The sequence below is a fragment of the Podarcis liolepis genome (assembly GCF_965112155.1).
Source record: "Podarcis liolepis genome assembly, chromosome: 12".
In the NCBI taxonomy this organism is placed as follows: Eukaryota; Metazoa; Chordata; class Lepidosauria; order Squamata; family Lacertidae; genus Podarcis; species Podarcis liolepis.
Window position 1 is genome coordinate 29,381,499 of NC_139563.1, and position 16,277 is coordinate 29,397,775.

The window sequence follows — 16,277 nt, forward strand, 5'->3', positions numbered from 1 at the left end:
AGAATCTGCACAGAAAATAAACATGTGAGAGACTCCTGCTTTCTGTCCTGACAAGCTAGGGAATGTGCAGGAACATTTAACTTGTGGAAATGTTCATTTGATCCTCCCACACCTGTAATCTGAAGTGGCTTAGCCCAGCAACAGGTACATGAGATGAGGCTACTTACTGGGCGTCTTATTTAGCAGCTTAGCAGGAGCAGCCCTCATCCTTAAAGATCTGTGCCAGTCCAAAAGTTATTGTAGCAAATGCTGTCAGCGCTACTGTGGAGGGAAGGGACGAAAGGAGAGGCAGAAAGGTAATGTGAAACCTTAGGAGGCCACCATTTTCTCTGGTTTTACATTTTGGTACCTTTGGGCACTGTCTAAAAGGATGGTTCCCACCCAACATTATCCTCTCTGGGTGCTAAGCTACCAAGACAACCCTGATTTCGACAGGAGTTGGACTTCCCAAAGTTCCATACACTCAAAGAACTACAGAGGTAGAAGGTCCTATAGACTTAACTCCATACTCGGAATGGACAAGGCAGAATCTTGCAACTACAGCATTCCTGACCAATGACCGCCTAGCCTCTGCTTCAATATCTCCATCAAAGGAGAGCCCATCCTTCCTCTTGTCAAACAAGTTCTTCTTATGTTCCTTTGTTCTCTTCTCCATGGTAAACATATGCTGCTCTTTCAACCATTTCTCATAAGACTATCCTGGTCACCCTCCTCTGGATATACTCCAGTTTGACATAGGAAGCAGCCTCATACAGAGTCAGACTATGGATCCATCAGTAATGTTCACACTGAGCAGCAGTGGTTTTGCCAGTCCTACCTAGAAGATGCTAGGGACTGAACCGGGGACCTTCTGCATGCAAATCAGATGTTCTGCTATGGACCCACAGCCCTTCTCCATCCTTCTTCAATGTCAATGGCTTCCTTAACATGTGGTACCCGAACTGGGCCTGGAAGTCCAAATGCAGGCTATAGTGGAATAAGCTTATGCTTCTAGACAGATTTACCATTATTCATACAATGTCCGATAGCTGAACGGCATTCAAATTAACATACTATGTTTTGTTGTCGTTTTGTTTCCCTCCCAGGATCTTCTGAATGGAATGCAGCGCAGATGTACGAAAGGAGACGTAAATGAGACTTCCCTGTCCGTTCTATGTTGAGATTTGTTTGTTTAAACGGCCAAGTTAGTGTAATATAGAAGAGCCATTGCAAGGAATTATTTATTTAAGACTGGTCTTTCTTTTTTTAACGTTGTAAATTTAATTAAAAAAACACAACACAATTATTTCCCCCCCACCCCTTCCTATTGTGGCATTGATACATACAGTAAAGTGGTATGCGAAAGATGGATTCTACTATGGCAACTCCGTACGGAATAAAGAAATTTGTGGTGTTTCACAACAAAGCACATTATTTGATATGTTCTGTGAAAGAGATGTTCACCAAATGTTTTAAAAAAGTGGTAAAGAAATAATAATAATAATAATAATAATAAACCTTTGTTAATTTATAGCAATTGTATCAGCTTCACTACCAACGCCAACTTGCTCTGGTGTTTAGTGCCTCAATTTGTGTTCATAGCCAAAAGGGGGGGGGATGTACTGTAATTTCTGTAGCTAAAATATATTTGTATCATTGCAGCATGTTTTTTGTTTGTTTGTTTGTTTCATGCACACACATATATTTTAAAAAGAGAGAGCTTTAAATGTGAATCTAGAAGTCTTTGTTTCATTATCTGGCATTTTACAGCAGTTAACACTTTAAATAAAAGAAAAATCTACTCTGGAGATTTTGCAACTTGCAGGGAATGATGTAATTATTTCAAACCGAAAGGCACTGGATGTAAACACACACACACACAGCAGAGTGGGTGTGCAAGCAAGATGGAGATGGACAAATTAGGTATTAGTTGTGTTTTCTACCTTCTCTTGACTCTAATCCAAGTCCGGGGTGGGGGAACCTATGACCCTACAGAGGTTGTTGGACTCCATTTCCCATGATCCCTGACCATTGACTTTGCTTGCTGGCATAGGAGTTGGAGTCCAAAAATATCTGTAGGGCTACAGGTTCCACATCCCTGATCTAAGTAGCTAATAGCACTATCCTACACAGGTATACTCAGAAGTCGATCCCATTGTTTTCAATGAGAGTTACTCCCGAGTCAGTGTGCATAGCTCATAATCTCCATAGCACAATCAATAGGTCCAAAAGGGGGCCTGAGAGTACACAGCTGGTGCCTATCAAATATGGGAGAAGCATATGTTAGGTGTCAGGGACCGTGCTGAGGAGGGCTGAACTGTGAAGGAATGGTGGGAGCAGCTAGGAGAAGAAACACTGGAAGAGAGAGGGTTAACAGATTCATAGTCTCTGGACAGCATTCCCGCCCCATCCCTAAGGACACGGAGAGCCCAGAGAGTGTTAGAACAGAAAGCACAGAGGGTACAAACTCAGATTACAAGATGCAGGAGTGACATAGATTAATAGGGATGGGAGGGGGGTACACCTTAATTGGGAGCACCGCCATTCTAGGGAGACACTTTCTTTTATCTCTCGACTTTCCCTTCATTTGATCTGCTTATTTCAGGCTTCCTCAACCTCAGCCCTCCAGATGTTTTGAGACGACAATTCCTATCATCCCTGACCACTGGTCCTGCTAGCTAGGGATCATGGGAGTTGTAGGCCAAAAACATCTGGAGGGCCGAGGTTGAGGAAGCCTGGCTTATTTACTGCCATGGGGGGAGGAAGCGGATTCCCTGAAGCCTGACATTAGGACACTGGTAGAGGTTTCCCCCAACAAGTCAGTGGGCAGAGACTGCTATTAATATGTTAATAATAGGGCTGGAACCAGATAGCTCAAGAGGGCAGAGCCATGAGCTCTTCCCTCCAGTGAATAAGAGTTGCTAGATGTCCTTTTTATTAAACATTCATTGTGGTGTTATTGGGGTGGTTCTACGCAATCGTATTTCCAATACCACTCACACCTGTAAGCATTTGGGGGCAGTTATACTGTTCGTTTGCCATAGATGTGTGTGTGTCCCATAGTTCCCTGCTGGAATCCTGTAGCCTTTCATACTGCAAATATTCCTGTGGGAGAGGATCACCACCATACGAAGCAACTCCTAGGGGCACAGGTCCCGTCAGCCCCAATAAAATATTTGAGCCCCTCCCCCGAGTTGACAGGCATTGCCATCCAAATGGTATGCATGTGTCACATCTTGTGATTGATTCTGTGAAACAGAGTTCACCTGCCTCCCCCCACAAAAAAAGTATTTTATTCAGTTTGGCACTCCTGGTCATTATTCTGCTTTCATTCCACTATAGCCCAAGAAAGCCCTTCCAGATTGCAATAATGCAGTAAAACTGGGGAAACATTGCAGAATAACTAAAGCAGAAGAAGAAGAAGAAGAGTTTGGATTTGATATCCCGCCTTTCACTCCCCTTCAGGAGTCTCAAAGCGGCTAACATTCTCCTTTCCCTTCCTCCCCCACAACAAACACTCTGTGAGGTGAGTGGGGCTGAGAGACTTCACAGAAGTGTGACTGGCCCAAGGTCACCCAGCAGCTGCATGTGGAGGAGCGGAGACGCGAACCCGGTTACCCAGATTACGTGACTACCGCTCTTAACCACTACACCACACTGGCTCACACAAAGCAGAGCAATGTGTGGATGGTCCAGTATAAATCCACAACTCATGAACTAGAATGGCAGCAATGATATGTTGCACAAAACACCAGCAAGAAACTCTGAACCCAACACCTGTCCTGGAGGGGCCCTTCGCATTGGTTTTCCTTTAAAACAATGAGAGTTGAGGGCAGCTGTAGCTGTTCATCAGCCCTGCTACTTGCTAGTTGATCAGCATACCTGTAGAACTGGTGAAATCACTGAACAGGTTGAGAAGGGGGTGGGTTACTGCATAGATGCCTGGGGAGGAACGTCACCAATTGCTGCCAAGTCCTCACCTACCGGTAAGTGTTATAAAAGAGGGTGGGAGGGAGGTATTTTGACAAGAGTTTAACAAACAAACTTGTTGCTTTCTATAGAAAGCCCATAAGCACTGATGGAACATAGATCCACATTCCTTAACCTGGATTACCTCCAACATTCAGCTGTGAAAAGTTTCGCTTTAATAATATAGGTTATTTTTGCACAAAGCGGGGGGTGGGGGTTGGAACTTCCAGAGAGCTACATGAGAGCTGAAGCAATTACCTATCCTCTCAAACCAGTGAAGTGGAAACATTTCAACAACTACGGGGGAAAATGAGTGGATGTTTAAAAGACATTTTAGCGCGTGTCCTTCATGGGTACAGAGATTTATTCACTAAGTGCACGCATAGCTTTGGACTATTATGAATACTTGTTTGTTTTGTGTACCTCAATATAGATTCAAGGATGCTACAAATTTACAAGCAAAACTTCTTGTCATGATGGATTTTTAATGGACCATTCAGGAGCAAAGGTTGACTGTAGTTTGGGTAAGAATGTAGAGATAAGAGTGCATTCCAGCTTTACAAACAGCTATCACACATTGTACATCTTGCAGTCTTTTGTCCTACTGATTATATTTCCCCAGTAAATATTCTCCTATATGCATCCTGTGGTGTGTTTCTGCCAGTGCTATTTTTTTCTAGGAAAAGGGGTATTGGAACTCAACATGAATGCCTCTTTTGTTCTCTTTGAATGGCAATAGTGCCCACTTGAGAGGTGCCGGAACTGGGTTCCTGTGAGTTAGGGCTGAAAAAAAGCCTTGGTTCCTACCCTGCCTAGCCTGTCCCTTCAAGATCCCCTAGTTTCCTAAAACCGTCATCATATTTAAGTGGAGAGATCAAGTCTCCCCTTCAAAACACAACCTGAGAGAAAGCTTATACAGTGGTACCTCAGGTTACATATGCTTCAGGTTACAGACTCCGCTAACCCAGAAATTGTGCTTCAGGTTAAGAACTTTGCTTCAGGATGAAATCGGGCTCCAGCGGCCCGGCGGCAGCAGGAGGCCCCATTAGCTAAAGTGGTGCTTCAGGTTAAGAACAGTTTCAGGTTAAGTACGGACCTCCGGAACGAATTAAGTACTTAACCTGAGGTACCACTGTACCAGAACAAACTTAGTTGGTCTGTAAGGTGCTACTGGGCAATTTTTTATTTTAATTTTTTTATTTCAACCTGAGGGAAGATGGTTGTCTAGCGGGGAAGCAGAACAATTCCTGTAGTATTTTATTACTTTGACAGGCCTCATCTTCCTGCCATTAACACCTAGATCACCTCTGACCCCCAGGCTAAGTGTAACTCCTGTGATTGGCTGCTCAGAGCCAACCTGTAAAAAGCAACCACCTTTTTCTATCACCAGTGTTCAGGGTTGTTTTGGTTTTCTGTCCCAGTTTTGTTAACGCAAGAGCATCCCTCCAGTTGGCAGTTATGCAGTGACACTGGGGAGCCATCGCAGAATAGCTAATAAAGCAGAATGGTTTGTGTGTGAATGGTTAGTGTAATGAACCCACTGCTACATGCACAATTATTTCAGCAGAGACATGTTGCAGAATACAAACCTGGAGGTGCCCTTAGGCTGTCACGTAACATGCACACGGAAGGAGCTCCCCAATTGTACTGTAGACATTCCTGATCAATTATGCTCTTTCTTTCTCACCCGTGTGACTTGCCCTGGCATTTCGTCCACATTGCATTGCCAGCTTAGATTGCTTTATGTTCGCTGCTTCTCCGTGATAGTTTTGTTCTAAGGAATAAAGGATTTCATAAGGCCCCAGTTTAATGGAGGACTTTTAATTAAAGGTCATTTCTCAGCAGGCCTTTCTAAGTGGGTAAGAGTTTCATTCTTGCCTCTCCAATAACTCAGTTGCATGAGACAGGATTCAATTTGAGCCATTTATTGCCTTTTGTCTGTGGCCCATTTCTCTCTCTCTCTCTCTCTCTCTCTCTCTCTCTCTCTCACACACACACACACACACACACTTACGTACATGCAAAACTCAACTGTTGCTACCCAGCTGTTTCTCCATGTGTCACAAGGGCAGCCACATTCTTTCCCGATAGGATATGATGTGATTGACACAGGTTGCCACGGTTCTCTTATACATTTTGAATATGGAGATCTGGGAATTAGTTTCCAAGGAATCTGAAACCATACTACACCATTATTTCTCTGCATCTGGGTAGTTGCTATGGCTCAAAGGGAAGGACCACAGCTCAATAGTAGAGTATCTATTGCAGATATTAATATTGCACAGCTTGAAGCAGTTGGATACATAAAAACTGACTCCTCTTGGAATAAAACATTGTCCAGACCCGTGAATATTATTCTAAGCTTTACTAACCAGAACTTATTCAAAACAGGTACAAAACAATCAATGATACACCCAGAAAGTTATATAAAGTATATGCTTGTCGAAGCATAGATTCTTCTTTTGAAATACCTAACATAAGTATGACCAGAGCAAAAATCAAAGCTCTGTCTCTCCCATAGCTTGAATTCCAGCTTAAGGCTATGTGCTCCTGAAGAGGTACAATTATCACATTCTTTGTTCTCTGTGACTTCCAGAGATAGACTAACAGGCAACTACATTCAAGATGAAGATTTGTAACTGAATAACCTTCACATGATCTAAAGATAAACACCATGTGAGAGTAGCAGAGAACATCAACAACTAATTATCACCCTGTTAATTAATAACATGGAGATAGCTTAGTGAGACTTTTAATCTCAGGGCTGTGGGTTCGAGCCCCATGTTGAGCTAAAGATACATGCATATCATGGGGGTTGTACTAGATGATCCTTGCAGTCCCTTCCAACTCTACAATTCTGTGATTCTAAAGAGCTCAGAGAGCTTCAGTATGCGTCAATGGAATTTTCCAGTGTTAAACACTTCAGCAATATACATGCAGGCATTCTCCATTTCAGTGTGCAATGAAACAATTATACATAACAGCATCTGCTTTGCATGCAGACAGCCCTGGGTTCAATCCCTAGCATCTCCAGGTAGGGCAGGGAGAGACTCGTGCCTAAAAGAGTGGAGGGACACTGGGCTCATCCACACATTTGTTTAACTTGTATTTTGATTGTATTGCATCCTGATTAATTCCCCCGGGTCCGAGAGCTTTTCTCTTGCTACATGGCTACCCCTTGCATAAATGCAGACTTACCCGCAGAACTGAAACTCGGTTAAGCAAAATCTCTCTTCAGGTTTTCTGCGCATCTGATAAGATCCAATACAGCAGTTAAAATTGGGTTTTTGCAAGGCACAGAGCAACGAGAAAAGCTCTCCAACCCAGAGGAATACTATCCCAAAAATGTGTCAAGGATGGAGGAGCCCACAGTCGGTCAGTGTCAACATTATCAAACTAGATCAATGGTCTGACTCAGTAAAAAAACAGCTTCCTATGTTTCATTTATTCATGCAAAACAAGTTTGCCTCTTGGAGTTGGCTCAGTTGGTAGAGCATGAGACTTTTAATCTAATGGTCGTGAGTTTGAACCCCACATTGAGCAAAAAGACACTTGTGGTCCCTTCCAACTCTACAATTCTATGATTTTACATTACTTAGAAATTGGAACATGACATTATTTAAGCCACCCACACACCTTCCCTCAACAGTACTTTCCCCAGTATCTTTTGAAGATCTTTCCATTCCACGTTGATTTTTAGACTCCAGGCAATGAATGACTCAGTCAGCTTTCCTCTGAGATGTTGACATGCGCTTCAATGCTCACCAAACACATTCCTCACTCACTGTTGTCTCTCGCCCTTCTGTTAACATGGGTAACATCATGATTTCATTGTGCATGTGTGTTTGATGTTTTGCGAAGACCTGCGGGAGGGGGGGCGAATTGAAAAAGTTTCACACCCTGCTGACATTCCTTCTTCCACTATCATCTACAGAGACAGCACCATCTGTTAACTACTGACAGGTAACCTCACCTCCAGCTGTGTCAATTCACATCCCTGGGCACCTGCAAAATGGAGAAGGCAGCGGGGAGCTAAGTGACAAGGCATCGGAGGGACTGTGTCCAGGAGAGGAGAGGGCTGAAGGAGTCAGGAGCCAAATTGTCAGGAATTAAATAGGCAAATCATGCTCAAAAGCTTTGAGTCTTGTCACACCTTGCTCTGCCAACCCAGCACCTTTCAGTTGAGGCCAGATAGGTCCTCTCCCTACTGAACTTCTGGCGTCTACTGAGGAAGTTTATCCAAAAAACAAAAACAAAACAAAACCCCACAGGCATTTTGATTGACGTTTTTGTATTGTATCTTTCATGCCGCTTCGAGTCTAGCTAAGCATACATAAATTGTTTAAATAAATAAATATCAATTACGCTCTTCTAAGGATAAGGAAGACACAGAACATTTATATGCCATTTGGTGGGGTTTCATTTCTGACATGTCAAATGCAGATATACAAATACGAAACTGCAAAATTTGGCACTCATGGTGTGCTTTGCAGCCTTTATTTTTCTACCTTATCCACTCTGTTTATTCAGAAAATGCAACCCCTGCACTGCTCTTGCATTTTGTAGCTTTGATTACGTTTCCTTTTTTTTTTTTTTTGTCTGTACATGTGATTTCACATTTTAAAACAACAACACAGAGAGACTCTCCAAGTGTCCCTATTTTCCAGGGACATCCCTGATTTAGAGAAGCCACCCTGGTTTCTGATTTGATCCCAGAATGTCCCCCTTTTCCTTAGGGTGTCCCTGTTTTCATTGGAGAAATGTTGGAGGGTATGGAGTTATCTGACCCCCTGGGCTGACTGAAGGCAATCCTGTATAGGGAAGGGTTGGGGTTTTTTTTAACATTTAATGTTTTATTATATTTTTATATACCTTGGAAGCTGCCCACAGTGGCTGGGCAACCCAGTAAGATGTGTGGGGTATGTTGTTGTTGTTTAGTCGTTTAGTCGTGTCTGACTCTTCGTGACCCCATGGACCAGAGCACGCCAGGCACTCCTGTCTTCCACTGCCTCCCGCAGTTTGGTCAGACTCATGTTTGTAGCTTTGAGAACACTGTCCAACCATCTCGTCCTCCATCATCCCCTTCTCCTTGTGCCCTCCATCTTTCCCAACATCAGGGTCTTTTCCAGGGAGTCTTCTCTTCTCATGAGGTGGCCAAAGTATTGGAGCCTCAGCTTCACGATCTGTCCTTCCAGTGAGCACTCAGGGCTGATTTCCTTAAGAATGGATACATTTGATCTTCTTGCAGTCCATGGGACTCTCAAGAGTCTCCTCCAGCACCATAATTCAAAAGCATCAATGCTTTGGCGATCAGCCTTCTTTATGGTCCAGCTCTCACTTCCATACATCACTACTGGGAAAACCATGGCTTTAACTATACAGACCTTTGTTGGCAAGCTGATGTCTCTGCTTTTTAAGATGCTGTCTAGGTTTGCCATCGCCTTTCTCCCAAGGAGCAGGTGTCTTTTAATTTCGTGACTGCTGTCACCATCTGCAGTGATCATGGAGCCCAAGAAAGTAAAATCTCTCACTGCCTCCATTTCTTCCCCTTCTATTTGCCAGGAGGTGATGGGCCCAGTGGCCATGATCTTCGTTTTTTTGATGTTGAGCTTCAGACCATATTTTGCGCTCTCCTCTTTCACCCTCATTAAAAGGTTCTTTAATTCCTCCTCACTTTCTGCCATCAAGGTTGTGTCATCTGCATATCTGAGGTTGTTGATATTTCTTCTGGCGATCTTAATTCCAGCTTGGGATTCATCCAGCCCAGCCTTTCGCATGATGAATTCTGCATATAAGTTAAATAAGCAGGGAGACAATATACAGCCTTGCCGTACTCCTTTCCCAATTTTGAACCAATCAGTTGTTCCATATCCAGTTTTAACTGTAGCTCCTTGTCCCACATAGAGATTTCTCAGGAGACAGATGAGGTGATCAGGCACTCTCATTTCTTTAAGAACTTGCCATAGTTTGCTGTGGTCGACACAGTCAAAGGCTTTTGCATAGTCAATGAAGCAGAAGTAGATGTCTTTCTGGAACTCTCTAGCTTTCTCCATAATCCCGTGCATGTTTGTGTGGGGTATAAATAGTAAAATTATAATTCAGGAAGGGGACGTCCCTATTTTCACTGGAGAAATGTTGGAGGGCATGCACACATGCAAATAAAAATAAAAAATGCAAATACTACCACTTCAATATATCTTTACATTGCCAAATTCATGCAAACATGGATTCTTTAAGCCTTTCGATGGAAAGGAGAAAAATCTCATTGGTACTCAAAGGACTACGGTAGTACTTCCATTTCAGAAATAACATGGCTGCCACTTCTCCCAAAGAATCCTGGGAGTTGTAGCTTACTCTAGCACTCTTAACAAATGAGTTTCTTCTGGGGAAAGTTCTTTAAATGTGCCTTAAATGCATAGTGTGTGTGCGCAGCTTCTTACCCAGTTTCTCCACACCCCCGCCTCCCCAAGAGAAGAAAAACCACCAGAAGCATAAAAACTGAAGTTGCTTAAGGAGGTAAAGCAGAATGGCAAAAGTGCACTCTTGAAAGATGCAGAAAGCCTTTTTTATTTTTTTATTTTTTGTCTCTCTCATACTAATGCTGTCATTGTATGTGGAAAGCTTTTTGCTTCTTTCGAACAGCCAAGGCCATTTGAGCAGAGAAAGGTGTTAACTGTCGGTCTTGAAAACCTCCTGCCCTTCCACATTATTATAACTGTAAGGGCAGAACTGCCGTTTTCTCTCAAAAAGCTCCAAGGTTAATTTGTTGCATAAGCTAAAAAAAACCCTAACATTTAAACTAACAGGAACTTTTCACAGGACGAGCTAGGCAAACAACAACACTGTGAGTGTAGAGGCAGGTATTTCATAAGGGTGAGGTACAAAGGGATGAGCTTTGCTGACAATCGCCCAGGATGAACCCCAAAGTCTTTAGTTGAGGCTGGAGGAAAACAAAACCCGGAACTAGTAATCTCCTGAACCTACTTCTTTCCATTTTATCTGCTGCACACCCTCGCCCATGGGAGTCTATGGTAACTTTTCCATGGGTAAGTAAAGGGGCTTCAAATAAACGAGAATGCATAACTGAAAGTATTGGGAAGCTGTTAATATTGGACATTTTACTATGTTTTTATACGTGCTGTAAGCCACCCAGAGTGACTGGGGAAATCCAGCCAGATGGGTGGGGTATAAATAAAAAAATTATTATTATTATTATTATTATTATTATTATTATTATTATTATTATTATAAAGGTAAGAGCAGGCAAGTTTCTCTCAAAACAAAGGAGGAGAATGGTGCCAATTTGAAGAGTATTAGACAAATTCGCAGAGGACAAGACTATAAACAGCTACTGGCGATGAATGTTATGGCCTATCTCCACTGTTGGAGACAGTATGCCTCTGAATAAAAAGAAATGTGGGTGGCGCTGTGGTCTAAATCGCTGAGCCTCTTGGGTGTGCTGGTCCCGGGGGGGGGGGTTACCGTGAGGCGTGCTCAAAGTCCAGTCCTGGGCCGAGTGTCTGGAGACTATCCACCAAGGGGGAAGCGGGGTCCAAAGCAAGAAGCCGGACGCGGTCGGGAACTCCGGAAAAACAGGTCTGGGTGCTGGCAGAAACAGGTTTCCAACGTCATTGCTCCCACAACCTGGGACTGAGCTGACTGGCCTTTATCTCCTCTGAGGCCAGGGGCGCTCCCGGCCCACAAGTGACCCGCCTCTCCTGGCCTTAAGGCGAGCACTCCTCCTGGGAGAACCCAGTTCCCTCCGCCTCTCTGCCCTGAGCCTCTGCAGCTCAGGAGAGGCTGGAGGGTTACTGGACCCAGGAGCAGCTTCACCTTCCCCTGACAGGGCTGGGAGAGGCGCACCTGCAGGCAATGGGTCCTCAATCACCTCCGGAGCCAGAGTGGATACATCTGGTGTCTGCTCCTGAGGACCCGGCACAGGTGCAGGCCCTTCAGATTCAAGCCCCTGCCCCAGCTCAGCTGGCCCTGGAGGCGGGGACTCCTGTGCAGGCTGGGACTCCTGTGCAGGCTGGGACTCCTCAGATTCAGCTTCTGAATCAGATTCCCAGGCCATCACATTGGGCTTGCCAATCAGAAGGTCAGCAGTTTGAATCCCCATGACAGAGTGAGCTCGCGTTGCTCTTCCCAGCTTCTATCAACCCAGCAGTTCAAAAGCACGCCAGTGCAAGTAGATAAATAGGTACCACTGTGGCAGGAAGGTAAATGGCATTTCCGTATGCTCTGGTTTCCATCACGGTGTTCTGTTGCGCCAGAAGTGGTTTAGTCATGCTGGCCACATGACCTGGAAAGCTGTCTGTGGACAAATGCTGCCTCCCTCGGCCTGAAAGCAAGATGAGCGCCACACCCCATAGTTATCTTTGACTTAACTGTCCAGGGGTCCTTTACCTTTTGCCTCTGAATACCAGCTGTTTGGAATCACAGCTGGGCAGACTGCTGTTGAGCTCATATCCTGCTTGAGGACTTCCCATGGGCATCTGGTTGTCCACTGTGAGAACAGGAGGGGCCATTGACCTGGTCCAGGAGGTTCTTCCTATGTACTTACATTTTGCCTCACATCTCAGGTTCCACAAATTCTAAAAACGTAATCTTCATTAAAAAAGGGGAACCGGGGGTTGTGGTTCATCAAATGAACCACACTCCAGTCCCTGGTTGCTCATGTTGTCCTTCCTCCTTCTCTTTCAATAGACCGATTTCTCCCCATTACCCCAAATGTTGTTCAATGGTCCTATCAGAACCTCCCTCCCACTTAACATTCCACACTCCAAGCCTCTTCCCAAAAACAAGCACCAACCCTGGTTCATTGTAACCTGTGCCCTATTTTCCCCTGCCCCACATCTTGCTTTCGGAGGGCAGGATATCAAACGAACTATCTTCCTCTTCCTTTCTTTCCATGCTTCTTCATCTACCTTTCTGGTTTTGCTTTTTTCAAGAATTCAAGGCAATGCAGAGCGGGGGGGGAGGGGACACAACTCAATATAGTAAAGTAATAACACTGTAAGATCTCCCTAGTTTCCATTATCAGGGATTATTTATTCAAATTATTTTCAGCAATGAATAAAGATGTAGAATAATAACACCGACTCATCACCCTTTGCAAAATATCTCTGGCACAAGGCATATCGTCTTGCATAATAATTGCGCCCCCACAGTTAATTGAATAAGCTTTTCTTTTTCGGTTCGGTTTTTAAAAAATACCCCATATTGCAAGTAGTATTTGTACAATACCTAAGATTTACCTAAGATACCCTTTGTTAAAGCTGGGGCTATCATCTAACTCAGAGGCTAGCAAGATTTGGTTTGGTGTGGTTAAAAATATGAACAAAATTGGTTCTCTAAACCCAATGTATCATTTTAAAACAAGAAAAGCAAGGTAAGATGGAACAGATACTGCCACCTGTAGGTGAAAAGAAAAAATTGTGTGCAACCAGGGGAGCGGGCGGAGAAGAGAGGACATGAAATGTTCTGTATGATTTGCAAAGGAGGATTTCTCAAGCTAAAGTGTGCTAGAACAATGCGCTTGGCACCTTCACAGTACCCAGAGACTCTGCCAAAAAAATCCTCCCTCTCTGGCCCAAGCAGTAGACTAGACCAAATACTAGCAGGTTCAGAACAGACTACTGTAGACTTTTTCTCCCACACTTCCAGTTAATGGTAAAAGAGAACATCATGCAGTGAGGGGCAGGGGGTGTTGATCAAGCAAATATTTTAAAAATAAGCATGTATGCAACTCCAAAGTTTTGGGGGCCCATTAAGTTTCTCCAAGATATGCTGTTGTTGATAGCACCCCTTTTTTCTTTGCACATGCTCCTTGGTCTGAAACTCTTTTCCCTGAAATGATGCAACATTTGTTAGCAAGGCAAACAAATGGCAATTAAGGAAGAGCATTCTCTTTATCATCACAAGACTAGGGATAGCAGGAGAAATCCGACTTGAGTTTGCATTGAGGCAAAACTAATTCATTCCAAAACAATACCCAAATCGAAACACAGCCATCCTTCAAAATTTGCACAGCAGTTCTCCAGTCAAGTTGTGTGTGCAAAAATGCATATACTAGGGCAAAGTGCAGATATAAATTCATATATTAGGGAAAAATAATATATATTAAAATGCGTTGTATTAAGAGAAAATGTTTTGGAAAAAATGTATTTATTAGGAGAAATCTGTAGAAAGACACGGATGAATTTTCATTAGGACTTCTTATTTTATCTTTAAATTCACCAACTGAAGCAGAAATGTGGAGAACTGACCTGAAGACTGGAAAAAGACTGGTGTTTCCTGCTTGGCAGGGGGTTGGACTCGATGGCCCTTGTGGTCTATTCCAACTCTATGATTCTTTGATTCTATGAAAATGACAGAAACCAAAACTGACAGATTTGCCAAACCCTATTGTACATGTTTCAATTTGCTGGAAGCCGCCCAGAGTGGGTGGGGCAAACCAGTCAGATGGGTGGCATATAAATAATGAATTTTTTTATTATTACATACACAAAATATTTTCAGTTTTAATTTGTATTTTCTGTTCATATCAGTCTTATCTATTGATGGAAGCCTTGCAAAGACACTAGGCCTAAATGAAGTTAGAGTATGAATGTATTAAATAAATGAAACTAGCCACTACTTTGACTGCAGACTTATACTGTAAATTATACAGCTGTGCAAATCTTCTTGTAACCAAGGTTGTACAAATGCCACTCTTTAAATATTATCCGAAAGTTCTAGGGTGCCACCTTGTGGTTTCAAAATTGCTTTTAAATCAGGAAAAGACAGAATACTATCCAGAGAAAATCATCCCTTTAAAAAAAGAGGGTGGGGGGAAGCTTTTATTTTATTAACAAAAATTGAATTCAATTGTTTGTAAACATTTTAATAAAAATATGCTATGGCTTGTTTGCCAGCTTGTGTAAAACTGCCCTCAAACTCTTAAAGTTTAGGGTGCTTATATTAGACTATGAATGCTTTTGTACAATAATTACCTATTATTATTATTGCCACCAGAATTTGGAAATCTGCAAAAAAAATAAAAAGCATGGTATTTTTTGTACTGAAGTTACAATGGTTATTGCTAAGGGAAAACATAACCATCCGATTCAAACTGATAAGGAGTACAACTCTTTCCATTTCTATTAAGAAACAAACCCCCCAGAGTTCATTGCAGCTTACTCCCAGTTAAGTAGGTATAGGATTGCAGCCTGATTCTTCAGGCGTTCCTGAAACAAAAGTCTTTGGTCTTCTGGATGTTGTTGAGCAACCAGGTGTGCAGGCTTGGCCCCGCGACCGTGGATGCCTGGGGCCGTGTGTGCCATGCAGTGTGCATAGGGTCGCTGGTGGCGCTGTGGTCTAAACCACTGAGCCTCTTGGGCCTGCTGATCAGAAGGTCGGCAGTTCAAATCCGTGCGACAGAGTGAGCTCCTGTTGCTCTTCCCAGCTTCTACCAACCCAGCAGTTCAAAAGCACGCCAGTGCAAGTAGATAAATAGGTACCACTATGGCAGGAAGGTAAACAGTGTTCCCATGAGCTCTGGTTTCTGTCATGGTGTCCCATTGCACCAGAAGCAGTTTAGTCATGCTGGCTACATGACCCGGAAAGCTGCCTGTGGACAAACGCTGGCTCCCTTGGCCTGAAAGCGAGATGAGGGCCGCAACCCCAGTCGCCTTTGACTGGACTTAACCGTCCAGGGTTGTTGTTTTACTTTTTTTTACCTTTGCAATGTGCATGGCCTCAACACTGAAAATTGTGGGTGCCTGGTCCCTTCATGGGGAATTTTGTGGCTGCTCGGGCACCCAGAGCCCCGGCACCTATGACTTCAACTCCCATCATCTCTACAGTGGCAGCCCTTGGTTCCTACCGATACAGGGCAACCATCAACCTGATGCCCAGTTCTCTCACCACATCACCCCACCCAGCTCCATCCCCATCTTGGTGATGGGGTCACCGTCAGAGTGCTACTCACGCCAGTTGTTGAAATGGTATGGAAGGCAATGCAATATCCACAAGGTTGACCAGGAACAGCCACAATGATTCCTTAAATCATAGCAGGTGGGGGTGGCGATGCTATTGCAGTCATACAAGTCACTGCTGGAAGCCGCACTTGTATGCAGAGGGTCATGTTACATCTTTCCAAGGGTTTAACAAGCATACAGAGATGTCGATGGCTTGGGACACACATGAACTAGACCTGAATATAAACCAACACCTCTTCCTTGCCTGCCCTTATTTATCTCTCTTTGCAAATACTTGATCCAGGAAAACAAAACCAGCACCAAAATCACCATCAGGTTGAGCCCAACCCTAAACGGCCTCGGCCCAGT

General features: G+C 43.7%; 1 protein-coding gene and 1 long non-coding RNA gene across 4 annotated transcripts in view; one reads left to right on the top strand and one right to left on the bottom strand.

Annotated features, from left to right (window-relative positions):
- TAC1 (tachykinin precursor 1) overlaps positions 1-1,787 on the top strand; it is a 26,948-nt gene extending 25,161 nt beyond the window's left edge. For 2 of the 3 annotated variants that reach the window (XM_083469079.1, XM_083469080.1), the window contains one exon: positions 1,086-1,640. In XM_083469079.1, coding sequence (XP_083325205.1) covers positions 1,086-1,135 — 50 coding nt within the window. In that variant the 3' untranslated portion in view covers positions 1,136-1,640. Of the gene's footprint in view, positions 1-1,085 lie in introns of all 3 variants that reach the window. The other variant, XM_083469078.1, reaches the window with a different exon arrangement.
- On the bottom strand, positions 1,291-3,893 carry LOC310690324. The gene is made up of 2 exons (XR_014518045.1): positions 3,646-3,893; positions 1,291-3,382 (listed from the first exon to the last, which is right to left on the bottom strand). It is a non-coding gene; the product is annotated as an uncharacterized lncRNA (long non-coding RNA).
- Between the last annotated feature and the right edge of the window lie 12,384 nt (positions 3,894-16,277).